Source organism: Dipodomys ordii, unplaced genomic scaffold, assembly GCF_000151885.1.
Source record: "Dipodomys ordii isolate 6190 unplaced genomic scaffold, Dord_2.0 Scaffold220, whole genome shotgun sequence".
Lineage (NCBI taxonomy): Eukaryota > Metazoa > Chordata > Mammalia > Rodentia > Heteromyidae > Dipodomys > Dipodomys ordii.
The window spans coordinates 802,631-830,324 of record NW_012267436.1 but is presented as its reverse complement, the minus strand read 5'-3'; the positions used below and the strand labels follow the sequence as shown (position 1 = coordinate 830,324).

Here is a 27,694-nt window from a genome sequence, read left to right as displayed (position 1 = left end):
GACTTGTACATCTCATTGTTGAAATGGATCCACCTGTATCCCTATTTAAACGATTTGTTTTTTCCCTTGCCCTCCACAAATTATACTGACATCAAATACAGTGAAAGCAGGGATTATACTGTAGGGGAGGGACATACAAAGCAACAAAGAAATCATCTTATTAATATGTTAGAAACAATTGCATGAAAGAAAAAAAACATTTGAATCCTTATCTTGGGGTTCATTTTACCTAACATCAACTTATCTGACTTTTCTGCTTGACTCAGACATACACTGGTTATTGCAAATAAGGGAAACCATGGGACCTATGTTTCTTTGGGCCTGGATTTCTTCACTTAACATAATTTTTTCCAAGTCTTTCCATTTCCTAACAAATGGGACAATGTCTTTTTTTTTGATGGAGGCATAGAATTCCATTGTGTATATATACCACATTTTCTTGATCCATTCATCTTCTGAGGGGCATCTGGGTTGGTTCCATATCTTAGCTATGGTAACTAATGCTGCAATAAATACAGTAGTGCTGGTAGCTTTAGTGTGGTTTTGTTTGTGATAATTTGGGTAAATTCCTAAAAGTGGGATTGCTGGGTCATAGGGGAGCTCTATGTGGAGTGGAGTCTTTTGAGGAAACTCCATACTGCTTTCCAAAGTGGGTGAACAAGTTTACATTCCCACCAACAATGCAGTAGGGTTCCCTTCTGTCCACATCACCTCCAACATCTGTTGTTATTAGAGTTCTTGATTATAGCCATTCTAACTGGGGTGAAGTGGTATCTCAATGTTGTTTTGATTTGCATTTCTTTTATGGCTAGAGAGGTTGAGCATTTCTTCATCTGTCTATTGGCCATCCTTCTTTCCTCTTCAGAGCAGTTTCTCTTTAAGTCTTTAGCCCACTTATTTATTGGGCAGTTGTTTCTTTGAGGATTTGTTGTTGGGGGATTTAATTTTTTGAGTTCCAGGTATATTTTAGATATGAGACTCTTGTCCGTTGTATGGCTAGTGAAGATCTTCTCCCAATCCGTGGGCTTTCTATTGATCTTGCTAGCTGCTATGTCCTTTGCCATGAAGAAGCTCTGCAATTTTATGCAATCCCATTTGTTCAACCTTTCTTTGATTTGTTGTGTTTCTGGGTCTCTATTAAGAAAATTTCAGCCTGTGCCAAGGAGACCTAGGGTTTCTGTAATGTATTCAGGGTGTTTGCTTTGACTCTGAGGTCTTTGATCCATTTGGAGTTGATTCTGGTACAGGGTGATATATAAGGATCTAGCTTTAGTTTTCTACAAGTAGTTAACCAATTTTGCCAGCACCATTTACTGAAGAGGCTGTCTTTCTTCAATTCTATTTTTTTAGCTCCCTTATGGAAGATTAGGGCTGTAGGTCTTTAGGTTCATTTCTGGGTCTTCAATTCCATTGGTCCTGAGGTCTGTTCTTGTGCCAGTACCAAGCTGTTTTGATTATTATAGCTTTGTAGTAGAGTTTGAAATTTGGTATTGCTATTCCTCCAACACTGTTCTTTCTGTTTGCTATTCGGGGTCTTTTATTGTTCCATATGAATTTTTGGATTGCCTCTTCTATTTCCTTGAAGAATGAGGTTGGAATATTGATAGGTATCGCATTGAATTTGTAGATAGCCTTGCAAAGTATTGCCATTTTCACAATGTTGATCTTTCCAATCCAGGAGCATGGGAGTTTTTGCCACTTTCTAAGTTCTGTTTTGATTTGGAAAAGGAGCTTTCTAAATCAAAGCAACATAAATGAGGGATGAGATATGAAAGTAGGAATAAGCATTTCATCTTGACTGTCATCATCATTATCACTGAGCCAGTATTATTTTCTATGTGGAAGGAATCAAGTTAAGCATTGCTTCTACTTTAAAGACAGGTTAGTAACTTGTCCCAGAGCACGTAAGTAAAAAGTGAAAATCCTAAACTGACTGCAGTAATAGACAGAATGACTTGGATTTGTCTCTACACCATTTCTCACTATAACTTCTAAGATTTCTTAGCCAGTCTCCCAATCCTCATCCTCAGTGTTGTAAAATGTTTGCTGTGAGATCCATAAAGAGAACAGGAGATCAAAAAATGTAAGAACTTTTAGCTGATAAAAACAACATCTTTCATTCAAGGATTTGTCACTATATAAGATGATACAAGAGGGCTGCTTTAAACAACAAGATGGCAGTTTTTCCAGTGTCATCTTGGTATGTACTTTTGGGTGATTTTCATATTGACATGGAAAAGAGCACAAGTCAAAAGATAGATTGTTCCTCATCCAGCTTGATGGTGGTAAAACTGTGGGTGGTCCCTTCCAAAAATAAGGAAAAATACCTCTGCTTATAATCTGACCCTTGTAAGGTCTTGAAGAAACCCTGTTTGCAGGGGATAAGCCACATGGACAAATGCTAATTTGGAGAATATCCATCTGGCCCTGTCTCACAGAAAATATGGACATGGTGGCTCTGGGGTTAGGATAAAGGAGTTGTAATTTGAATGAGAGCCAGGGACTCAGGTCTACATTACATTGAAGCAAAAGTCACAATTACTGATACTATAAAGTTCACAAAGGACAGTATTTAATTGTATTTTTTAAAAATACCCAAACAATTGTAGATATATTTTTAACTATAACAACAATGTAAAGTTTTAAGGTACTTTCACTTATTATTCCTCATTTCATATCCTCATTTAATAAATGGGAACTGGTTTAACAGATTATCTCACTGGATAAGAAACTAACTCAGAAACATAACAATATGCTTAAGACACCATCACAGACCATACTAAAGCACAGGGGTAGTAAACTCAAGGATGTCATGTTAGATAAAGACTTCCATGCCAAGACTAAAAGACCTTACTGCTCTAGTCACACATGAAGTTTGAAGATGAAGCCTGTACATGCAGACTAAGGGAAGAGATCTCCCTAGTCTCCCACAAGACCTTTTTGTCTCCTGCCCACCCAACTCTACATTGGCTAATGGCATTTGGATGCCTCTTGGAGAATTTTAGAGATGCTCTTATCAATGATAATAGCAATGAATGCAGAATTTGTACGTATCTATCCCTCCAGATTAGCCTTAGATACATTTGAAAATCCCATGGAGACTTAATAATCCATCCTAAGAACTCAGAAATGGGAACATAACATCCAAATCTGACAATTGCTAGAGCAGAAATCTTTGATGTTTGTCTTGATTCTGGTCAAAGTGAGCTTTATTGTGCCTTTTTTCTTTATTTCTACCTGTATTCTCTTTTAAGAAAAGATGTATTTCCTTACATTTTTCACCTAAACATCTAGAATAGTCTTCTGAGTTTTCTCTTTGCTTTGGGATCAAATTCTAGGAGTACTTAGGTTGGTCCAGTAAAAGGCCTGTCCTTTGTAGTTATCTCATATATAATGGTAGAAATGGCTGCTAATTCCTTTGCACCATACTCATCTAACATGGTCTGCTGTGCTCTGGGTATGGACAAACATCTCATACTCTCACCAGCCAGAAATGCAAATATACCACCTCTCATTATGAGTTGATAAATAAATTGTAGTATATTTATACATTCTTTTACACTTGACAGTTTAAATGAATGAACTATCAGTTTTTATTAGAAAAATAACTTTGAATAAAATAATCAAGTTGTAGAATGTTACCTATAATGTTTCATATATATATATACATATGTAGACATATATATACATAAATGTCATAAAACATGTAGTACATACAAAACCAAATTATCCTAAGTGTTCTTAGGAAGGAAAGAGATTACACCTTTATTTTAAAAAATAATGTTTTATTCCTTTCAAACAAAGGGAGGATCTAAAGTAAATTAGACATAGATTTTATAGATTTAGTTATATAGATTTCCTCTTCAGACAGGGACTTGCCCCAGACTGGCCTGGAATTTGCAATCCTCCCACCTCAGTCTCTCCAATATTGGGATTCTAAGTATATGCCACCATTACCAGCATACATTTTTATTTCTTAATTTACAAAAACAAAGTAAACTGATTTCACTCTCCATCACGTCTCTAGGCATCTGCTCAAAAATTTTGGTTCTCCATTAGCTCATTAAATTGTGGTATGCTGTAGAAATAAAAGTGAGCTAGAAGTCAGAGACTCAGGTGCCAGCAGCATTAATAGCCTTGCCATGGTGAGTGTTCATGGACCTCAGCTTTCTGCTCTCTCTCTGTGGAAGGGGGTACAATAGAGATGTAGTTCTCTCTGCAGTTCCTTATAGTTTCATTCTTACTAGGTAACAAGAGCCTACTCCCTTTACTTCTTTTAAGGAAAATATTAGATTTAGGATATTAGAACTGGAAGGGACATTAAATAATCTGAGATTTCAGAGGAATCTTCTGTCTTCAAACTACTCATGGCAGATGCAAGGCTACAATTCTGGTTTTCTTTTTCCTATTTGAGGATCTAGATACGTTTCAAAAGCCACAGGAACTATGTAAGGCTGGCAAAGGAACACGGTATGACTAAAAAGATGTTCACTAATAGACAGGTAATCCAGAACTGAGAAGATTTGGAGTCCAAGATGTTTAAAACTATGCCAGGCAAAATTTAAGCACAAAATGTTCCATGTAGGACTCATCATCTCTCAGAGGAGAATTCTGAGAAGTAATATTGTGACAGTTTCTGGCATGGGTACAATTTCAGAAGACGATTCTGATAGAAAAGGAAAGATACTCAGGGCAATGAGGGTGGAATGAGTGGAAAAGTGGCTATTTGTCCTTGGATTTAGATCATTTCTAAAACTTATTGTTTCCCTGTACCATAACTTCCTTTGGTCCTTGAAACCTGCCACAGACCCCCTGGCCAGCCTTACCCTCTCTGCCTGTGAAAAACCAAGGTTTTTCTTCACTGTCTCCAGCACGTATTTCTGAATAGTCTACTCCAAAATTTGTCACATAGACTTGGCCAAGACTGTTTACAAACACCTACCTTCTGGGCCTACCTGTAGACATGCCTTGAAGGTCTTGGCATTGTGTGTGGTGTAGAGCAAAGGTATATGGTAATCTTACCTTTTAAATTAATTGTCTGATAAAATCAGCTAGAAATTTTAACTTGAAATTTCTGTCTCTCCTGGGGGGCATCTCAGTATTGCTCCCTAGTCATTGTCAAAAGTCACTGAGTCACTGAGCCTTACTCGCCAGCTGAGGGTGGGACTTTTTTAGGTCTTCATTTGAATCCCCACACTTGTAGCACCATGCTTCTTTCATGTGGTTCTTGCAATGGACTTTATTGCTTCCTGAATGTCTCCAAGTTTCTGCTTTGCCCATCTTGGCAACTTAAAGTAAGGTTCTACCTCATAAGTGAAGGCTAGGCAAGCCAGGTGTCTATCCAACCCTTACCACATTTCACTGTTGCGTCATATTAGGATATAAACATAGTCCCAAGTATGCACTTCCCTAGCTCAAATACCCTGGTTTTGTTAGAATATGATTCCATTGTTATTGTTGACATAGCTTAAGCAAAATACAGATATAAAAGAACTTGGAGATGTATTGATTTATCTGCTTTTGTTTGGAATGAGAACAGTTCAGAGGAATAGTGAAGATCTCTATTCTTGACATCATTTCATCATTCAGAAGTAACTTGGTTTATAGAATGGTATAGCTTTGGAGTTAAAGAGACTTAAATTCAGATCTAAGACCTGTTATTGACTAAGTTTATCTTAGGCAGATTCCTTAACTATCTCTTTTTCATATCTATAATAATGGACCAATAATATTAATCTCAAGGAATTTTGTGAATAATCCATTAAAAATGTTGGACATCTTCCTAGCTACTCAAGAGGCTGAGATCTGAGGATTGAGGTTCAGAGCCAGCCTTGGTAGGAAGGTTCATGAGATTCTACAGTTATCTACAGTTAACCAGCAAAAAGCTATAAGTAGAGGTGGCTTACGTAGTAGCATACTAGCCTTGAGCAAATAAAGCTCAGGGACAGTGCCCAGACCCTGAGTTCAAGCCCCAGGACTAGTGTGTACGAGTGTGTGCCCCCCCCCCCCACACAGAATCCAATAAAATTATCTATGTAAAGCCTGTACTGAGATGACACTTGTGGTTCTTTTAAGACTGGTCTTTCAAGGCCAGTAGCCTTGTCTCCCTCTGCCTTAAGAGTTGATATCACCTCATCTGAGAAGTTCTTTACAAAATGAGCCCTGCTAGTAGAGAAAGTAAGAAAGAGGAAGGAGAAAAAGGAGAAAACAGCCCTGTTCTATGGAAAGCAGGCCCTGGCTGGGTTGTTTTTGGAGGCAGCAGTTCATTTAGGACTTGTCTGCTCTCATAAGGGCCATTGGTTTAGCTCCTGCCACAAAGCCTGGTGTTCTGAGCAGCCTTGACAACGTTGGCTGGAAATTGAAACACTTTCCCCAGCACACATTGGCTTTATTTCCTTTTTGTGCACCAGGCATGTTATCAACTAGTGGATAGAAGACAGGACTAATAATGACCTTCCTGGATTAACTTGGTATATCCTGATAAAAGGAAAGGATGTAAGCTACAGGAACATGAAAGGTACATTTGGTAATATCTAAGTCTCCTTTTTTGTCTGCTCCATGTTCTTCTATCCAGCTTCAAAACCTAAGATGTTTCAAGCTGATTGCCTACAGAGTGACTGGATTTGGATGATTTTAGTGAGATAGCGTCCTCCACAGTTTTTCATGATCCTCGCCACTCACTATGATATTTCACCTGCCTGATTTATTCATTTGTATTACTAGTTGGTCTCTGCGGGCAGTTGATTTTGAAATATTTTCGATGTATATATTTTGGTGTATACATTTTTGATGAAATATATTTGATGTATAAAATGAATTTTCAGTCTTCCCTATCTTTCTCTAACACTCAGTCAGTTTTCAAGTCCTCCTGTTAGACATTTATTCCACTCCATCCTAGCCTCACTGCCTCAGAGCCTGCCTCAAAAATTTCTGGCCAACTTCACCTGTGTTGTACTGCCAACTTTGTCTTACTTAATAAACTGCTACTGAAATTGTACCATCCCCATGGAATGTTTTCTTTTTTAATCCTTAGACTTGGAGTCAGGACCTTCCATACTCCAACTCTACCTGACTCATCTGCAGCCTTTCCACTGTTTGTCCTTTATATGCCACATCTCAGACTTAACCAATAAGCACTTGTCAGAGCCTGAAAGGGAACAGAAGAAAAAAAATGAGTTTGAGAGTCAGACTGATTATCCTGGGTTCAAGTCCTGACTGTGTCACTTATAGGATAATTTTGTTTCAGTCTGGATTTTGTTGATGGTGGTAATGTTTGTTGTTGTTTTTAATTGTTGTTGCTGTTTTTGTTTTGCTGATCCTGGGGCTTGAACTCAGGGCCTGAGTGCTGTCCCTGAGCGTTTTTGTTCAAGGGTCACACTCTACCACTTAGTCACAGGTACATTTCTGGCTTTGGAGTAGTTAATTGGAGATAATAGTCTTTTGGACTTTCCTTCCCCAAATGGCTTAAACTATGATCCTCAGATCTCAGCCTCCTGAATAGCTAGGATTACAGGCATAAGCCAGATCTATTTGTTCTTTTATCCTTTGGGGGAATTCATTTTTTTTCCATCGGTGAAATGGAGATACTTACTGTTAATTTTCCTGGGGATTAATTACAATAGATACATAGAATAGATACATAAGAGCATTTTTATAATAAAAATGTACAAAAAAGATTAGTGTCTGTTAAATAGTAAATGGTCAAGAAATGTCCATTTTCTTTTTCACTTGAACACTCTTAGCTGCTTCTATTTCTGCTCCTTGGCTTCCACTAGTCCATTTGCTTGATATTCTCCATCTTTGCTAACCTAAAATGTGCCTGTATTTTTACAAAAGTGGAACAGTAAAATTTTGAGCCTCTGATTTTTTTTCCTTGCTTTGAACTTATGAAAGACTCAAGGGCTACTGTTGTGCCCATTAATACTTTCTATCAGATTTCGTTGCTTCCACAACAAACATTAAGCATTTTTAGCATTAAAATGACACATAAAATATAACTAGCAAATAAAATTAAAAGAAAGGAACGACATTTAAGGAAAATGAGACAGAATACATGCCAGCTACCTGAGCCTTCTTGGGAACTAGTACAGTCTTAGAGCTGGAAAGCCCTTTTGAAAGTTTGCGTGTGTGGAGGGAAGACATCAAACAAAAAGGATCTTTTGGTTCTGAACCACTTATTATCTAATGCTTCTATTAATCCTGGTTAGTTCCAAAATTGGAAAATGAAATACAGAGTTACAATTTTACTTAAACTTCAGTCTCTGAAATAAGTAAACAAAATAGAATTCAAATCAACTTGAACTAAGGGTCTGAAGAAGTTAGTCATCTGGTGCTGTCTTTCTTAGACCACTGAGTTTCTAGCTCACTCTAAACTTATCCAGGATATAAGGACATTTCCTTGCTTTATTATCTGTTTTCTTATGCCTATCATAAAATAATTGGGTTATAATTTGTAATCACAACCCACATAGGGCAAGAGGTAATTTTCACAAGGTTTTCTGATTTATGTATTTATTTTTTTAAAGGACTCAAACAGTTTTTGTTATGGCTTTTGTGTTAGTTTTATTTTAGTTTGGTTCATTTGGTTTGTTTTTTGGCACTAGGTCTTGCTGTGGAGCCCAGACTGCCTCCAAACTCACAGTCTTCCTCTCTCAGCCTCAAAGTGGCTTGGACCACTATATATAGCTTTGATAACTATCCCTGCAAATTCCAGCCAATGTGCCCAAGGTTTTTGATTGAGCACCACTGTTGGTAAAAATAAATCATGAGAACTTACCCCTCATGTTTGTGTATAATAATTTATTAATAAAATTTAATTTGATATTGAATAATACAAAAAGATATTTCTATTAACATCTTCCTCCCTACTTCAGTTTAAGAAAGAACAGTATCATTACCTTTGAAAGTCTGCCCTGTGTGCATACACATACATATGTGCATAAAATAGTAATCGCATTAACATTTTAAGACTATATATGTATATATAGATATAGATATATATACACATGCTCAGAAAAGTTCATTACATTAGTCATAATAGTGGATATAAATCATATTCCAAATAGCTTTTCTCATTATTTCAAGTTTAGGGAACTGACTTTTCAAATGTAAGTAACTTGTTGCTAACTTTGCTGTCTGACATGAAGATCGCATAAGCTGATCAAGATTTTTGAGTCTGACATTTTGTACATTGTTAGTCTTTTCATTGGTCCATCATCTCTTTTCTGGAATGTCTCTAACCAGTTTTTGGCCAAGGAGTGGGTGACAGTTTAGTGAACAATTTAGTAAGATAGTACCAAACTCTGATAACCTAAGATTCTTTCACAAATCACAACATACTGAGGGAAAACACTTAACCATGGCCCCTGATTCCTCTTCTTATGGCATCTATCCACTGATCTGGAAACAAAAAAAAAAAAAACAAAAAAAGCAGGGAGCAGCCTTAATACAAACAAGTAAGGAAGACTGCCAACTAAAAGTTAGTCTCCTTAACTTAGCATGCGGGCCTACTTATCCCTTGCTTCATTAGTCCTACTTATGCCCAAGTACTCTGGAGAAACCCAGCCATGACAAATTCCTTGCCTGACCATTCTCACCCTTGTCAATTCCCATCTATGTGTCTCAGACTTAAGGTAAAACTTTCTTTTGAACTTGGTTTGTACTATGTGAAAGTATCTCTTAGAGTGCTCATGTCCCTCTGCATCTGTTTATTTGCCAGACTGAATTCCACAAAACTGGAATAGGTGTCTTAATCATCTTTTCCCATGCAGTGGATCAGAATACCTGACAACATTGTTGATAGCCAGTTTATAATTGCTAAAGTCCAGGTTCCTACTGTTTGCCCAGATTTCTGTTTCAAGAAACATTTTTGAGGACATGGGGAAGGTAAGCAAATACTCTTTGAATCAGAGTAGACCAGTCCCAAGATTTTGGGGTCAGGGGAAATCTCAGGCAGAGAACACAGTGGATCACCAATTAGTTCTATGCTTATTAGAGAACTTTTTATAGCCATTCTCTTCTTCCCTTAGCTACCAATAGAAGCTTTTGTGATTCCAATCTGAAAAATAGAACTGGTGGCATTACTGGGATCACATGGTCAATCAGGACACCCTTAGCCTGTGACTGCTGATTCTACTGCCTCTTAAAAAGGTACCTATGGTTCATAGATTAGATTATGAAAAATCACCTAGAATGCTGTGAGTAGGTTCACCAATATCAAGAATGGACAAAAACTTCTGGCTTAGTGTCCCATTACTATTCTCTTGAGTAAGCAGACTGTACTTTTATGTAGTGGTCATGTTCTGAAGAGGTAGTATAGTAGTACTCTTGCTGGATTATATGTTAAATATCCCAGAGACACATGTTACTGTTACTTGAAGTCATTTTGTCCTCAGTCCTGTTTATCATGACAATTTTTGAATGTCTATAAAGTACAAATTCATTTTCCTTAAAGGACAAACCCAGTTTGGGAGCACAATTTGCTACAGGATTCAGTGTGTCCATTCAAGAAAAATCAGGTAAAGAAAATCACCTCTAGAGAAAGCAGGGTGCAGCTGGTGTCAGTGTGTCTTCTTTATCTGCTTCTGACTGAGCCTATATTAGTTCTTAGCATCCTCTGTTCCCCATGGGATCTTTGTAGCCATTTTGGGAAGAAGAGGATCCCTAAATATGAGGTGGGCCCTGTGTTGAACAGAAGAGCCAGCCTAGAAATGACTAAATATGTGCTAGGCTACTCTTCACTACTCATAGGTATCTTTCCTTGGAACCTTCAAGTTAAGTATCTATAATGTAGACTCTTCTTCACCTGCCATAGGTAGCATCTCTCCTGTTTGATGTTTTCTTATTCCTCCTAAAACTTCCCTCTGGTACTGCTCCAGAGGACTCTAGGTTTGACCCATTTGAGATACTTGTTGTGAGGAACAAATGATTTGTCTGGCAACCATCTAACAGATATTGTTGTTACAAAATGTTAACTCCCATGGTTCCATTTAATATGTGTTTGCTAACTAACTACGTACTGAGAATCTAGCCCTCTACTCGGCCATGCTATGGAGGAATCATACAAACAAAACATAATTCTCATCTTTGGAGAGATCCCAATCTTCCTAGGAGATGAGGTATAAATCTCAAAGTTTAGCAATGGAAGGTCAGCATATTGGATATGTTTGTAATCCCAGCAAAAAAAAAAAAGAGAATCTCAAGTTTGAGGCTGGTCCAGAAAAAGTAAGCCAGACCCTGTCCCAAAAATCAAATATAACCAAAAGGGCTGGGCACATAGCTCAAATAGTTAAGTACTTGCCTAGCATGCACAAGGTCCTTAATTCAATTCCCAATAACACACACTCACACACACACACACACACACACACACACACACACACACACACAAATAAATAATTATTAATGAAGACAATATGTTTCCAACAATTCTCTATACTTGTGATGAGGCATGATATGAAGTGGTATAGTAGCCAACAGAAGTTAGTGAATATTCATCTTCCACCATGCTTTTCACCTTTACTATCTGAGTTCTTTGAGTAGTATTTCCTAACCTAGAGGTATTAAGACATCTTCACAAGAGATTGCTTGAATATTAGCCTGTATGTTTTACTTGAAGATTTCCTTCTTCTGCTTTAGCTATGAGCAACTCATATATCTAATTATTTGTATATTTTCTACTGGAAATGTTGCATTTTAATATACACTACCACCAAAGAGCCACAGAGTCCTACTTTATGTTAAATGATATCTCTTCCTGGAAGTCTTTCTTGGAATTTTGCATTTGTTATGCTATTATATATGAAGGAAATAAAAAAGTATGGCTATTTACAGAAGGACATATTGGTAAATATTAGTGCTAATTTGATCAAAAGCAAACTCAACCAGTCATTAAAGCTTTCATCTCAAACACAGACTTGTATAATGACTGGTTATGTTTGCTTTTGATCAAATTAGCTCTAACAACGTCCTTCTGTAAATAGCCACACTCTCTTATTCCCTTAGTTGAACAATGAAGTGCCTCCAAAATATAGTATCTCGTCTGTCTGTTGAAAATGACTTCTTATCAAGTTTTAAAAAAAATAGATGGAGGTATGGCTCAACAGTAGAATGTGTACCTAGCAAATGCATGACTCTGAGTTTAAACCCCAGTACCACCACAAAAAATCCATAATTGTATGAATAAATTGAGAATATGATCACTAATGAATAGGCTTCTAGAGGAAGAGTTATGAGATATGCTATTATGTGGGAAAAATGCAAAAGAGTAGCTATAAGATGCTCTTCAAGTGAGAAAGAGGAAGCTATGAGAGGGGGAAAAAGCCACATGTATCTACTCATTTGTGCAAAATGAATAAAAGGTAGGTAATTTAAACTAGATTGTTTACCTGCCAGAAGAAAATGAGAAAGATGTAGAAAGAAGCCAGGGAAGGGAAATGAGTTAGTTAATATGAAGAGAAAGTGATGTTTCTTTCTATATTCTTGTTATATATCTACCTCTAAATTAACCAGAATGTGGGGAATCCAAGTGAAACAAAAACAGTGAAAAATGAACGTTTCTAAGTTGAAAAGGCTTTGAAAAAGAACCTTATTTTGCCTAGAATCTGTAAAGATAATGGGAAAAATGAATAGCATATTCTAGTTAACAAATTTATTTCTTGAAGTGATTCAAGTTAGCAACTGAGAAACTACTTTCTACTAGGATTCACCAGTCAACTATATGTAGAGGTTTTTTTTTTTTTTACTGTCAGTGAAAGAAAGGATAAGTAAAGAAAAAATCAAGAGGCCAGAATTAACCCTCTACCCTGCATTGCATTGAAGATACCAGTATGAATTCATGATTTTAATATACATGTACAATAGATTCAAAAATAAATATAAATGTAAGCAAGACTTAGTATACATATGTATTTTCTTTAGTTCTATCCATTCAGAGGACCTGACTGCATACTACGTAGTAGAAACGAGCATGCTAAGTGCTAAGATCTTGTTTTCTTGTATGTGAGCATGCATCAATACATGCTGGTACTGGCACTTAGGACCTCATATTCTTATTTAGCTTTTTTACTGAGTTGGAATTCAACCACTTGAGCTGATTAATTGGAAATAAAAAATTCTTGGATTAGTCCTCTTCAGGTCCTCAGATCTCAGCCTCCTGAGTAGCTAGGATTACAGGCGTGAGCCACTGGCACCCTGCTTCAGATCTTGTTTTCCAAATATCTTTGTCTAATAGAAAGAACCAAGGTACCTTGGATAAATTATTCATTCCAAATCTTCGACAGAGAATGATGAAAGATGAATTTGGAGCATCTTCTTGTACCAGAAAGGAAGGACATATTAAAAAAAAATACAAGGATAGAAGCAGGTCAAAAATACAAAGGAGATTCAATCTTAGGAATTCATAATGACCAACACTGGAATAGCTTGAAAACAAAATAAGTAATGATTGTATTGGACTATAACCAGGAAATAAAATAAATATCCAGAAGATGATACTGATATAAATAATTAGATAAATGGAGGAGAAGAAGGAACAGTGGTTTTCCTCACAGAAGAATTTGAATTAATGACTACAGAAAGAATGAGGGAAATAGAAAATACTGTGGTCAGACACCACAGTAAATATTGTTGCAGACAAGGTCCACTCATAGATACTAAAATTGGCATACAAAAGTTTGAGGAGAAACAGGATGTTTGCATAGTCTGAAACAATATCTCCACTAAGAAATGAATTAATTACAAAGAGGAATGTAATGACTTTACCATGGGGAAACACCATCAACTACCACCTGAACCAAATGACCAAGGGTAATATGACTAGCAATGGAGACATAGACATGATTTGATACATTTGAATGGCATAATAACGCTTCTGTGATATTTTTACAAAAATTGAATAACCTCAGTCCAGGGTCTCTTAACCTTTGAACCTCACTCAGTACCTTTGAGCCAAAGTAATTCTTTGTTGTAGGAACTGCCCTTTGCACTATAAGATGGTTTACAGAATCCCTGTCCCTAGCTGCTAGAAACTAATGCAATCACTACCACTGCCCCAACCTTGTGCTAATCAGAAATTCCCCCTGTGCCTCTGGAAGACAAAATCTCCCCTGCTTGATAACTTCTGTCTCAACCTAATCATGAGAAGATACCCAAATTGAGGGACATTTAACAAAATAAACATTTAAATATATCATAAATACTGAGGGTTGTTTCGTTGTTTTGGTTTAAGGTGTGTGTGTGTGTGTGTGTGTGTGTGTGTGTGTGTGTGTGTGTGTGTGTGTGTGTGTGTGTGTGTGTGTGTCTGCCAGTGTTAGGGCTTGAACTCTGGGCCAAGAAGCTTTTCCTTAGCTTTTTTTGCCCAAGGATGGTACTCTTATCATTTGAGCCACACCTCCACTTCTGGCTTTTTTCTGGTAAGAGTTTCATAGACTTTTCTGCCCAAGCTGGCTTCAGATCTCAGCCTATCCTCAATAGGATCCTGAATAGCTAGGATTATAAGTATGACCCACCAATACCTGAGCTACCAATGCCTGGTCTGTATCAAGATTTTACAAGATAAAATTTAAATGACATGTACAAGTGAGGGCAAAAGGGGATGGGGCGGAGCAGGGTGAGGGGTTCAAAAAGTGTACTGAATACCTGACTTAGGTAACTGTAACCCCTCTGTGTATCAGATTTACAATCACATTTTTAAAAATACTTAAATGAACTGTTGAATAAATGAATACCAGGAATTGGAAAAGGAGAGGGCAATAACAGAGGGTACATGAATGGAAGGAGTAAAGATGAGTAAAATGCAAGCCATTATATTCAATATTTACAATTACATAAAAGTTGAACTACATAACTTCAGGGGAGGGATGGGGGATGAAAATTGGGGAAACAATGAATGAAAGGGATGGCATTGTTCATAAAGCATTGTGCTTATAACTTGACTTTTGGAATTGTAAACTCCTCGTGCAATTACTTAATAACAACAAAACAACAATAAAGATAAGACTGAAGTGGTGTAACAGCTTAGAAGACATTGAGAAAGCATTTTAACTAAATATAATGTATAAGACGTGATTGGATTCCAGAAATGAAACAAACTACATTAATTGGAAAATATGGTGAACTTAGAATAAAGTTGTAATTTGATAATATTATACCAATGTTAATTTCCTAATTCAGACAATTATACCATAGCAATGTAAGTCGTGAACATAATAGGTATAGAGAAACGCTGTACATTTTTGTAACTTTTATGTCAGTCTGCAGTTATTTCAAAGTAAAAAAATTTTTAAGAAAACAAAATCTGTTACCAATATTAACAAAATGGAGGACTGGTCCAAGTGGTTTCCAAATACTGTATTTGGCACATGTGTGATTGTCCCCTTCAGAGGGAGAATTATGAACAGATCTTGAACTGATTTTTTTTGTAGCATTGTGTTATTGGAGAGTCAGGGGTTTTATAGTGGTATGTGCAAATAATTCTGAAACCATGGTCAAGATAACTGGCTCATGCCAGCATACTCAGTTTCTTTCTTTGAGATGGAGACCAATGGACTTACATTTTTAGGCCCCAGCTGCCTCAAACTGATGTCCTCCTGGTTTCAGCCTTTGAAAGTAGCTAGGATTAGAGGCATGAGCCACTGGCACATGGCTGGATCCATGACTTTTAAAATATATGTGCGTATATGTGTATTCATATGTACATTTTTCCTAGCTTATCTGCTAAAAGGACTATGTTCCCTGTAAACTATCACCCAATGGTGAATAAAGACACTCCAATAACATACTACTAGAAGAATCTACTAAGAAATAGCTGGCTATAGAGCTGGGGCAGAGTAAATGTGCGATGAGCCTATAATTTGAGCATCAGAACAGTAGTCATAGTAATGAGTATAAGCCATAAAAAGATTGGGAATCCATGAGTCCAAACCAGTAATGCATGTTTAAATATATTTATAGGGGAGAGGAGCACTTCCTTGCAATAGAATGAATGATAACTGATAAATGTGGACAGAATATAGAACCTCATAAGTTTGTAACTATTATTGTAAAGCCAGGATCCAGCAAAAATCGTTATTGGATGCCTAATATGAGAGATTTTAATCAGGAGTACTGTATTTGTATGTATCCAAAAAGATCACATACATACACAATCAAACTGACGATGGTGTATGCGGGGATGGGTTTCCATGGTATAAACCTTTAAACAATTAACAGACAGTTTAACAAAATAAATAACAGGAAGCTAGTTTGCAACTAGTAAGCTTCTCCAGGTGCTGATCAAAGATTAATTAATTTTGTCTGTGATGTATAGATGAACATTGTATGTGTCCATTTGTGACACTGAAGAGGTTACAGCACCACTTAACGAGCTGCTTTGGACAGGAATGCATAGCATGAACCTTTGTAGAAAGCTTCAGACAAACCTAAGCTAAAGGGAAAAGTGGAGGAATGATACTAAATATATTTTAAAATGTTTATCAAATGGACAAAGAAGCTAAACAGACATTTCTCAGAAGTACAGATGGCCAATAAATGTATGAAGAAATGCTCAACATCCTTGGCTATAAAGGAAATGCGAATCAAAATAGTTCTGAGATTCCTTCTCACTTCACTCCGAATGGCTATCATCAAGAATATCAACAATAAATACTGGGGAGAATGCAAGGAAAAAGAGGAATCCTGACACATTTTTGGTGGGAATGTGAATTAGAACAACCACTGTGGAAGTCAGTATAGAGATTCCTCAAAAAAAAAAAAAAAAAAAACAACCAGAACTAGCCTATGATGCAGGAAGACTACTCTTGGGCACTTTATCCAGAAGATTGTAAGTCAAGATACAAAAAAGGCACCTGCATACCCATGTTCACTGTAGCATTATTCATAATAGTGAAGTTATGGAAACAGCCCAGGTGCCCTACAACCAACAAATAGATCAAGTAAATGTGTGTGTGTGTGTGTGAGTGGGGGGAGGGTTATATTTAATTAAATTGTGTTCATTAGGAACAATAATATGTCATTTGTGGGGAAATGGATGACCTAGAAAAAAATCATATTGTGTGAAATAAGTCGGGGTTAGAGACAATTAACAGACAGTTTAACAAAGTGAACACCAGAGAGTTGAAATATGTCTTATCCTTGGAGGACAGGGACTAAGGGGTGGTATGCAGGTGAATGGAGAGAGGAATGGTGAATACAGGTATAATATTCAAGAGTACATAGGGGAAAATGAAACTTGAGATAAATGGGGTTGGGATAGATGCAGGGAGAATAATAGAAGGGGTGACAATGACCAAGAAGTATACATAAATGGACATGTTTAATTGAAACCACTTTGTACAGCTATAATAAACATGATAATAAACATAATAAAATGAATAAATAATAATGAGCTGTAATTTTTTGTCCTTCAATTTTTTTAATTGTGAAAATACCATACAGAGGAATTACTATTACATGGGCAAGATAATGATGACATTTCTTATCAAGCAATGTTGCCTCCTCCTTTGTTTCCCCTTCCCATCCCTTCCCATCTCCCATGAGCTGTAATTTAGTATGTAAATATCATTTTTTAAAAAAGAAAAAGAGGGGTTGGGAAGGTGGCTCAGTGGTAGATTGCTTGCCTCGCATGCATGAGGCCCTGGGTTCAATTCATCAGCACCACATAAACAGAAAATGCTGGAAATGGTGCTGTGGCTCAAGTGGTAGAGCGCTAGCCTTGAGCTGAAGAGCTGAGGGGTAGTACCTAGGCCCAGAGTTCAGGCACCACAACGGACAGAAAAAGAAGGAAGGAAGGAAGGAAGGAAGGGAGGGAGGGAGGGAGAGAGGGAAGAAGGAAGGAAGGAAGGAAGGAAGGAAGGAAGGAAGGAAGGAAGGAAGGAAGGAAGAAGGCTGCAGAAATATTTCCTGTTGAAGGAAAGTGGAAACCTGACAACTAAATGTATTACCTGATCCTAAACTGCATCTTGTGATGGAGTAACAACAAAAAGGCTATAAAGGATATTGGGTTGACCACCAATATGGGAACATGAACAATTGTTAGTATTAAATTAGCTGATGTTGAAAATTTTACTGCAGCACTGGACTATATAACCACCTTTATTTGCTCATTGTCGAAACCTGATCTCCTAGAGTGGGGCTTGGCATAGGGAAGGCATTTGACAAGCATTTGTGAAATTAATAATGAGTGATGAGTATGAGAGTTCTGCCCTTGGGATCAATCCAGTTTTGTTCTTTTACAGTTTTTCTCTGAGAGCTCATGTCTGACATGTAGTCCTAGCAATGGCACTGTGCTTATGACAGAACTTATTGTTTACTACCAATTTGTTTTGTTAGTTGCACCATATTCGATAGCCATTCTTTTTATTTTTTTTTTGCTAGTCCTAGGGCTTGAATTCAGAGCCTGGGCACTGCCCCTGAGCTTCTTTTGCTCAAGGCTAGCACTCTACCACTAAAGCCACAGCACCACTTCCAGCTTTTTATGTTTATGTGGGACTGAGGAATTGAACCTAGGGCTTCATGTATGCTAGGCAAGCACTCTACCACTAAGCCACATTCCAGTCCATTGATAGCCATTTTTCTCCTTTTCTTTACTTCTACTTTCCAGATAGATTATCTACTTGGTAAAAAGGAATGTTGGGATCACTAGTATCCTGGTTTTGACTAATCTCTGATATGGGGATTTGGCTATTTTACAGCTTTTGGATCTTTTCATTCAATGGGATTGGTCAACCTACCTTGCTGACTATGGGCAGCCCAACTGCAAGTACCTCCGTGTAAATCCAGTAACAGCTCTGACCCTGCTTGAGAAGTGAGTACCTAGTCCAGTGGTTGGTGTTGGGAGCTGGGGAGTTGGGGGTGGAGCAGAGGGTATAAGAAGAAAAATTTTCTGTTTCTGATGCCTTGAGATGCATCCTTGTTCTTGAAGTTACCATAGGTCCTATCAGCCATTCTAGTCATTGCACTTAACAGGCAACATTTCCTCTTCTTGTTTCTTGTGCTCCAACAAGCTAGGTCAAGTACAGGTCAGAACTGAAAATTACCTGTTAGTCTAATGAGGTAGCTAAAGAAGACAAAAGAAAAGAAGATAGTCTAGTTGAGATCAAGCTAGCTTAGTAAGCTGAATAGGCTGGCTCCACTAGTTTATGATATGTTGGTAGATGAAGCTGTACCACAGAGAAGTAGTCTCACTGAATCCCAGCAGAGGATTCCTGAGAGTTATTGATACTTCCATCTGTCCAAACTCTGCCAGAATGAGCTTTGTTATACTGACTGTCCCAAAAATGCTATGTTATGGTGTCTGATTCTTGCCTAAAAGCTGTCACTGGACAGCAAAGGTTGCTTTGCACAGCTTCTCTGGAATTAGGTTACCCACCTCTAGAGCATCTGAGTGCTAACCAATATATTGCCTAGAAGCTAGAATCTGCTATATATTGCAGCCTGGCTCTAGCTTTTGCTAATCTAGCTGAGAGCTAGAAAGTCAGAGATCAACCCCAATATATAAAAGGATAGCTTTCTCTTGCAATTGGAAAGACTAGTCTAAAAGTCAGTTAAAAAAAAAAAAAAGTCTACATGTATGGCTAGTCAAGCATGTCTCAAATCCTAGGAAGCAAGACCCAGAGTGTATGGGATCCTAAGGAAGACTTTCTCTTTCTCGAAGGGTCAGAAGGAGTCCTTCTTACTATGCACTGTGATCAAGGGAGAGAAGATAGAGATGAAGAATAAGCTATAGAGGGTAAACAGGACACAGGAAAATGTAATTGAAGCTAAGATGTAGACATCATAGCAAAGACTGTTGCTTCTATTTTAACGTTCTTTCCCATGGTTCTCTCTCCCAATAACTTTCCTTTCTAGGATATCTAGAGAGTAAGTATATTATTTACTTGGGCCTTTTCCACCACTTCGAGGCAAGTCCTTCTAGTTTCCTCACTGACATTAATGACTACACTAAAATCCCTATCCTGTATATCATCTTTACCCTGACAAACTAATCTACTAAACCAGCCTTGTGCCAACTGGCTGGATGCCTCTTCCTTAGAGTGACCCTTGACTCACCAATTCCTTTGGGGCTGGGAGTAGTGGTGGTAGGGATTTTTCCCTATCAGTACCAGGTAAAGGATTATTCCAACTCAGCTTCCTGGCATACTCAGTGCTTTCTAGTATGGGGCCTGAAATTCAACCCTGACAAGAAGAGAGCTCCTCATCAATGTGCCAATTTCTTGGTAGCGGTGAGGCCCATGGCTCTGGGATCTGCAGTCTACGACTCCAGGAAGATTCCTTGCTAAAGCCAAGCCCTAATCACAAAGTTCTCGTGTTAACCTTTGAGTTGGTAACTAAATGGTCCAAATGGCCTCTGAGATTCTCTCAGCCCATAACTTCTCTCAGGAGTCTTTTACCTCTTCATTCCTGAGAATCTCTTGGTCCGGAAAGTTCTGGCTCACCAATGTCTTGTATATCAACACTAGGCTAAAATAATTGTCCTGACCAGCCTATAACAAAGCTATATGTTTAGCCCTAGCAGGGTTAACAGTTTCATTCCCAACACAGTAGGGAAAAAGCCCATCCATAGCACTAAGATCCATATCTTCCAGCCTTGTAGGGATTTACCTGACCCATTCCTATTTCCTCACATAAGTTGTATCACTTGAGCTTGACAATCTCTCCTTTTCAAGTTGGGCCATCTTAGCAAAGTAGACATAGGAAGACGCAAATACCTGTTGAAAACATTCAGCATGAAAAGGAGGCGCCTGTGTCATTGAGAGATACCATAGCTAGAGTAGAACAGAATCCTGGGCTTGCACAAGGGATAGGAGGTGGGAAGTTCACTTTTAGTTTGAGAACATTCCTGGGTATGACCAGCTTTCCACCATTAGCCCTCAGGGCATTTTAGTTTATTTTTACAGTGTCTAATTCCAATTCTTAATGGCCAATTCTTAATGGCCAAGAACTCCTAGCCTCTAGGACTCAGAGATTGCCCTCTTCTTTACCTTCTCCTACATAGTACAGAGCCTCCCTGTGGGAGCTGAAAGCCAGCTCTGGCTGTCTGTCCCTGGACTGCTTCAAGGAGTCATAAAGTTAACCATAGCAGAGGGCATTAAACTACATGTCCTGTGAATGCAGAAAATGTTTCTCTTCATTTCCTCTTTCTGTTTGTTTTGTGTTTTGTTGTTTAGATTTATAGCATACCCAGCAGAGGAAAGGGAATCCTTGTCTGGGATGATCTAAAAATAAAGCCAGTTCTACAGACAGCTCTAAGAAACAAAATGCAGTGAGGACTCTTATGCGTCTTTTCAACCAAGCCCTGTCAATTCTCTTCCTTCTTCCCAGCCAAGTACAAGCCTCCACATGTGGGTGGTGGCTCTGAGTGTGTTTGATGAGTAATTCCAGCATGAAAAAAATTATTTGGAGCTTAGACCAGGGAGAAAAATCTCAGTTAGTTTTGGCTGTCACAGTCAGCCATAGTTATACAGCTGTGGTTCTCATCAGCACCTCCTTGCCACATAGAATGTCTTTATGGAATATATATATATATATATATTCTATATTTGTGTATATGTGTACATAAATATATGTTGATGGTGTGTGTGTACACACATGCGCTCACAGACAAATATACATGCCATGCATACCAGATATAAATGCCCAGTGGGATCTCGGTTCTTGTGCTTAGCTGGACATCTGCCAGTATGCAAAAGGATTGCCCATAGTGAGGAGAGAGGGAGAGACCCACAGTTGGCCAGAGGCCTCTGGAAATATACCTTGGAGTACTTTATACCCCAGTTCCAGGCTCCTTCCCTTCCCTCTTCTAACCTGTCTGTATAGCCCAGAAAGTAGTGAAGTCAGAGAGCTAGGCCAGCTCCTAAGGAAGGATAGTAAAGATTGGCCTAGGGCTGGGAAGGTGGCTCAGTGGTAGAGCGCTTGCCTTGCATGCATGAGGCCCTGGGTTCGATTCCTCAACACCACATAAGCAGAAAAAAAAAGCCAGAAATGCTGCTATGGCTCAAGTGGTAGAGCGCTAGCCTTGAGCTGAAATGCTGAGGGACAGCGCCCAGGCCCAGAGTTCAGGCCCCACGACCGGACCAAAAAAAAAAAAAAAAAAAAGATTGGTCTATCCTAATCTGAAAGAAACTGGTCTGCATACTCTTCATAATTCTCCTAACACTGGAGATAGCCATTGGCAGAGGTCTGGTTTGCAGTGAGCCATAGATGCAAAGGGGTTATGAGCTTTCTTTTTTAATGCTTTTATTATTACAGAAGGGTTACAGTTACATAACTCAGGCAAATAATGCATTTCTTTTTAGACAGTGTCACCCCTATGGGCCATATAATAGGAATAACAGTTTACTGGATTCTGTCACAGTGGCTTAGTTAGATTTGGAAGTTCAGTGACCATCTCGGTCTAATCTTGACTTTCTTAATCCATACTCCCAGTTAGGGCTTTCCATCTTACAACACCATTGGCCAGAACTGCCCATTATTTTTGCTCTAGGAATATATCATCTGTGAAGCATTACCATGATTCAAAGGTCAAAGATTTGAGAATACAGCCAACTTTTGAGAATTCAAAGACTTCTCTTATTTAAAAGCCCTGGTTTATCAAGTAAGAGGATGGCCTTGCCAAAAGCAAGGCTGCTGTCTTTACTGCCTATTAGTCCTTACCCTGAGACAAAACACACACACACACAATTTTTTTTAGTCAAGTAACTGGCTAGACTGGTGAGAAATACACGGTGGCAACATAGTGATAGTGGGGGTGAAAGTGATTGGAACATATTATAAACGTGGAAATGTAACTGTGACATCTTCCTTTGTATAATGTAAGCTAGTAAAATAAAAAGACGGGCTGTCAGTTATTTATGTTCTCTTGGAACTGCTTCTTTTAAGAGCATTTTTTTTCTGCTTCACCTTCCAATACCATTTTTAAGGACCCAACCGACTCCTGTAATTTTGATTGGACCATAGACTTTCTGTAAGAATCCCTTGACTTAACAGAACTGCAGCATGTCTGAGTCCTGTAACAGGTGCGTACCTGGAACACAAAGGGTTTAAGTAGGGAAGGTAAGTGTGAGAAATAAGTAGGTTAGGTCCTCTGAAAAGCTGGTCTTGATTGTTGGTACCTGAAGTTGGGAGGGCTGTGGGTGCCAGAGGGACAATTCCCTAATTAGTGGGTAAGTTCAGGTCTGACAGTGGTAATAGTCTGAACTGTTCCATTCTGGGTAGAGGTTAAGAGACATCATTCCATCTTACCTCTTGCAAGTTCTCCTTCCAATATTGCCTCAAATATCTTTCCTTCTTTTTTTTTTTTTCTCTGTTTAGGATGAAGGATACTAGCCGCAAGAACAATGTGTTTGCCCAGTTTCGGAAAAATGAACGAGACAAGCAGAAATTGATTGACACTGTGGCCAGGCAGCTCCGAGGACTCATCAGCAGCCACCACTCGTGAAGGCTGGCCTAGGCCCACAGAGGCCTGCACTTCCTCAGTCTAGGATCCAGCCCAGGCTGCTCCTGCATTTGTGCATTCTTCCTCAAAAGAGAGCATATTATTTTTTTATTAACCCCTGTACAGTATTCACATAGCCTTTCCCTACAGTAAAAGAGGCATAAGAATAAGCAAATACATAAGATGTTGCTAGGCAGGGACTCAGGGGAAGTGATTACAACACTATCTGTATTATCCTAGGAGGGTGGCATCATCATTCTCAATGTGGTGAACCACTTTTCATCCATCTGTGGCTCTAGAGTTTAGATCTGAGGCCCAGGAGTTACATAAACTGAGAAGGTAATTGGGCTGGGAAAGTGAGGTGAGTAAGCAAAAAGATAATGAAATATATCCTGGCTCTTGGGTGTCCCATTCACCATATAGATGAGGAAGCTGATCCTTCCTGGCACCAAAGGACCTGGGAAACATTACTGTTTAATGACACTAAAGACCACACAATTCTACATGTCCATCTCCTCTGTCTTCTGACTTTCACTAGGTGGTAAACAAGCAGGGTGTATGGCAAGATGACAGATTCACTCCAGCCCCCCAAGGATGACAGTTTCTTTAACCCAGATCTAACACAAGACCTCTACTGCTTATTTTTCTGGGTCAACGTAGCTGAATAGGAAGCAATCAAACTTGGACTCCATGGTGAACTGCAGGTTTTTTTCATGCTGGGAGTGTTGAGTTTCACTCTGCCTAGAGCATTTGTCTGGATCTCGAAAGCCAGTTTGAATCAGAGCCCTGGCTCCTCCTCATTCATCTCATTCCCTTCTGTCATGGTGAGAGCACTTGATTCACAGGTCAACAGTTACTGCCATAAGTTCTCACAGAGAGTGTTAGACTTGCCTCCTCCAGCAACATCACTAAAATCAATTGAGTCTCTTATGCCTGAAAATAACCCTGTACACTTTGAGAAAATCTGAGACTTACTTAGGATTGTTCATTCACGTTTTCAAAACAGCATTCTTCCCACCATCTGTAACAGAAATATGACTAGCTCTACACCGTAGACTATATACCTGGAGTGGTGGATCTACCACCACCAAGAAGTGAGATGGCCAACTATGGCTCACAGCTCGTTGCTTCTGGCCAAACCAATGTTTACTGAGTTGTATGCTGGATACGAAGCTCTTCCTGCTGAAGCTCAAGGCTTCCATCCTTTTCTGAGAGCCCCAAAGCCATCTTTTGTCCTCGTCTGAGAACAGTTGCCTGTAATCCTATCCCCCAAACTCTTGAGCCTGGGCTTAGCTTGGAGGCTATAATAATTGTTGCAGATGGACTCCTGAGACTTCATGCAAGGACTTTCCCTTGAGGTCAGTCTGAGGAACCTACATACTAAGACACTGCAGGAGGATGTAACCAAGGCAACTGGGAAGAATATCAATGAGCTTCAGCAAGCAGAGACAAGCACACAATTATTTCCACCTTGGATTACCGGGAGGAGAGATTCATCCACAGAAGCCTTCACTACCTTTCTTGGCTACTGAGTTGCTTCTGGGGAAAGCAGAACTTCCTTTTTTGTTCCTACTCCTATCCACATCATATCCTACCACAATTTGACAACCACTGGGGAAGAGAATGTGCACACAGTTGTATAACCTCCTCGATACTGGAGAGATGAGACAACAAATGTGTTCCTGTAGAATCTTGCCAAGATTCATTCTGGCCCAGAGTTTTAGGATGAGGGTCACAGAACAGCAATGCCACTCAAAACTTGATACCATTTTGGTAACAAGACAAGATGGTATCTCCCAGCCATGAATTTTGTTGAAAAGGATAAGATATAATTACACTAACTTGAAGTCCTATTGCTTGAGAAAGAACTAAGATCCCCTCCTTCACTAGTATTCAGTTTGCAGCAAATCTCTTCAACTTTCAATGCTCTGGAGAGAATGGAAAGAATATCACGCTTGTCTTTTTCAAGGTATTATTGCTGCATTGCTCTTCAACCTCTACCTTCAAAGAACCATACTGTTTAGGAAAAGGGAATAGGGTGGAGGAATAGAGACTACTTCTGCACAAAAGTCCTGCTAAAGAGAATGCTTATTCAAGTGCAAGACTCATATGACTGTACTTTTTTGGGGTATCTGCTCTTCTCTCTCAGTATGCCTCTATTCTAACAAAACAAACATAAAACACAACATGCTGCTTCTGAGTGGTATTAGAGTTATAACTGTTGGGGAGTCCTGGAAGATAAAAAGATAGGGTCCATGTATGTCAATGTTTTTTGACTCAATGAAGTGGGAAATTTTTAGTTTTATCTGTAGGGCCATAGCTGAGTTAACAGTTAAGAGGACTTGTGCCTATGCCCCTCAGACTCCTCATATCTGGCCTCAAATGCCTACATGCCTAGAAGTGCCCTGGAGGACCTTAGTAAAGGGGTGGGAATATGGATGTCTTCTGATCATCATGAATCTTTGGTCAAGTTGCTGGGAAAAGAAGGTCCATGTTCCTGAGGACTCTGAGACCCCGCTGGACTTCAGTGATTAAATAGAGGCAGCTTGCTTAGTTTTAGCATTCATAGGAAAATCTCTTTGAGAAGACTAGATGAAGCTGTTGAAATATAGACAAACACGACCTGAATATTAGAATGAGCAGAGTCCCTTTAGGCAAAGGGGATGTATACAGCTTCCATGGAGTATGCCCCAGGAATTTCATTGCATAATAGGCCTTACAGTCTCCCGATCCTCAAAATTGTTCTAGATTCTCTACATACTTGCTCAGCAAGTCCCAGACCTGGGGGAGTATTGGCACATGTCTCCGAGTGCATGCCCTGGGTCAGGCTTCAGAAGCCCCCTCCCTGAGCCTCCCCTCTGGGATTCTCTCTCTGTTTCCATTGCTTCTTTCTTTCTTCTCTCCTTCTCCCTCCCTCCCTCCTTGCCCAGCTTTCTTCTTTTTCTCCTTTGCTTTTCTTTGCCTGCATTTGTAATTACTTTCCACTGTTGTGTCAGAAATGGCTTTTTATTTTGCACAAAGTTAAATTTATGGGGAGGATTTAGTAAAGTCCATTTTTAACTGTAAAGGGAGCTTTTTCTCTAAAAAAAAAAAACTCAGTAGTAAAGCTACTGCAACAGATGGGCCGCATGGTGAGGGATAGCTCCTCTGTGGAAAGAGCATGTTTGTTCTTCTTGTATATTTTCCTCCTTTAACTGCTATTAAACAAGAGAGCCTACATACCTGTTTCAAAAGCCAGTGTTGTCTCATGGGTGTTTTGTTCTTTCATCCCTTTACACAGTGTAGCTGTGGTTGGTGACAGACAGTAGATGGCAGACATTGTGTCCCCACTCAGCAGGACTGAGGACTAGAGCAGGCTAGAGCCTAGTGTAGAGAATTCCTGCTGCCACACAGGACAAGGAGCCATGCTTGTGGCCTTAGAAATATCCCTAGCCACAGGATTAGGTTTTACTGTTTGTATCATTGACACTGGCACCATCATCATCACAGGACTAACTTGTGAAATGTCTGATCTGTAAAGTATTGGGCTGGGAAATATGGGGTCCAAAGTGATTTGAATGCCAGCCCTGTGTGGAAAGGTTCCCAGTGAAGATGGAATGATGTAGTATTATCTAGAGTAAAGCCAGCCTACAGCAGGCAGAGAGATTAGCCTGTTTAAGAGCTCAGTGCAAGAGCAGCAGACATCCCAGATTAGGGAAGGCAGCACAGAGAAAGCAGGGTGTTCATTAGCTAGGCCTTGAATAAATTATACGGTTATGGGTGTATTTGCCATGCAGGTAACTTTAGTAGGCAAGGTTGGCTCAAGCCTGGGATGTGCTGAGAGAATAGTGAGACTGCACATCTGGAACCATGGTTAGAAATGTCCTAGTAGCAATGGCCAGCCTGCTTGGCCCCTCAGGCTGAAAGGAATGTCTTCAGTAACAAGCCTGACTCCTGCAGTGGTGTCTACTGCCAGAGTGACCTGGGGTTTCATCGCTGCAGTGCTGCCGCAGTACTAGATGACCTGGAACAATTAGCTAACTCCCTAAATCTTGGGATCCTCACCAGTGAAAATAGAATGCCAGTCCCTACTTTACAGAAATGTTGTAAAATGCTTAGCCAGTTGAAATGCTTAGCCAGTCCTAAACCATAGCACATGCACTGTTAGAGGGCTCTTCCCTCCAGTTCTAAAACACACCTCATCACTGAATATTGGGCAGGTGTGTCCAGAACTGCCCTGCCTTCTGGCTTCCATACCCCAAAGCCAGTGCAGAATTGTCAGGA

At 39.1% G+C, this 27,694-nt stretch overlaps 1 protein-coding gene across 1 annotated transcript in view; it reads left to right on the top strand.

Moving 5' to 3' along the window:
• The window catches only part of Exoc6b (exocyst complex component 6B), a 546,892-nt gene extending 520,160 nt beyond the window's left edge, over window positions 1-26,732 (top strand). Inside the window, exons 21-22 of the mRNA XM_013035762.1 lie at window positions 18,690-18,802; window positions 23,308-26,732. Of these exons, the coding sequence (XP_012891216.1) occupies window positions 18,690-18,802; window positions 23,308-23,434 (240 nt within the window). The 3' untranslated portion in view covers window positions 23,435-26,732. The remainder of the gene's footprint in view (window positions 1-18,689; window positions 18,803-23,307) is intronic.
• The last annotated feature ends 962 nt before the right edge of the window (window positions 26,733-27,694 follow it).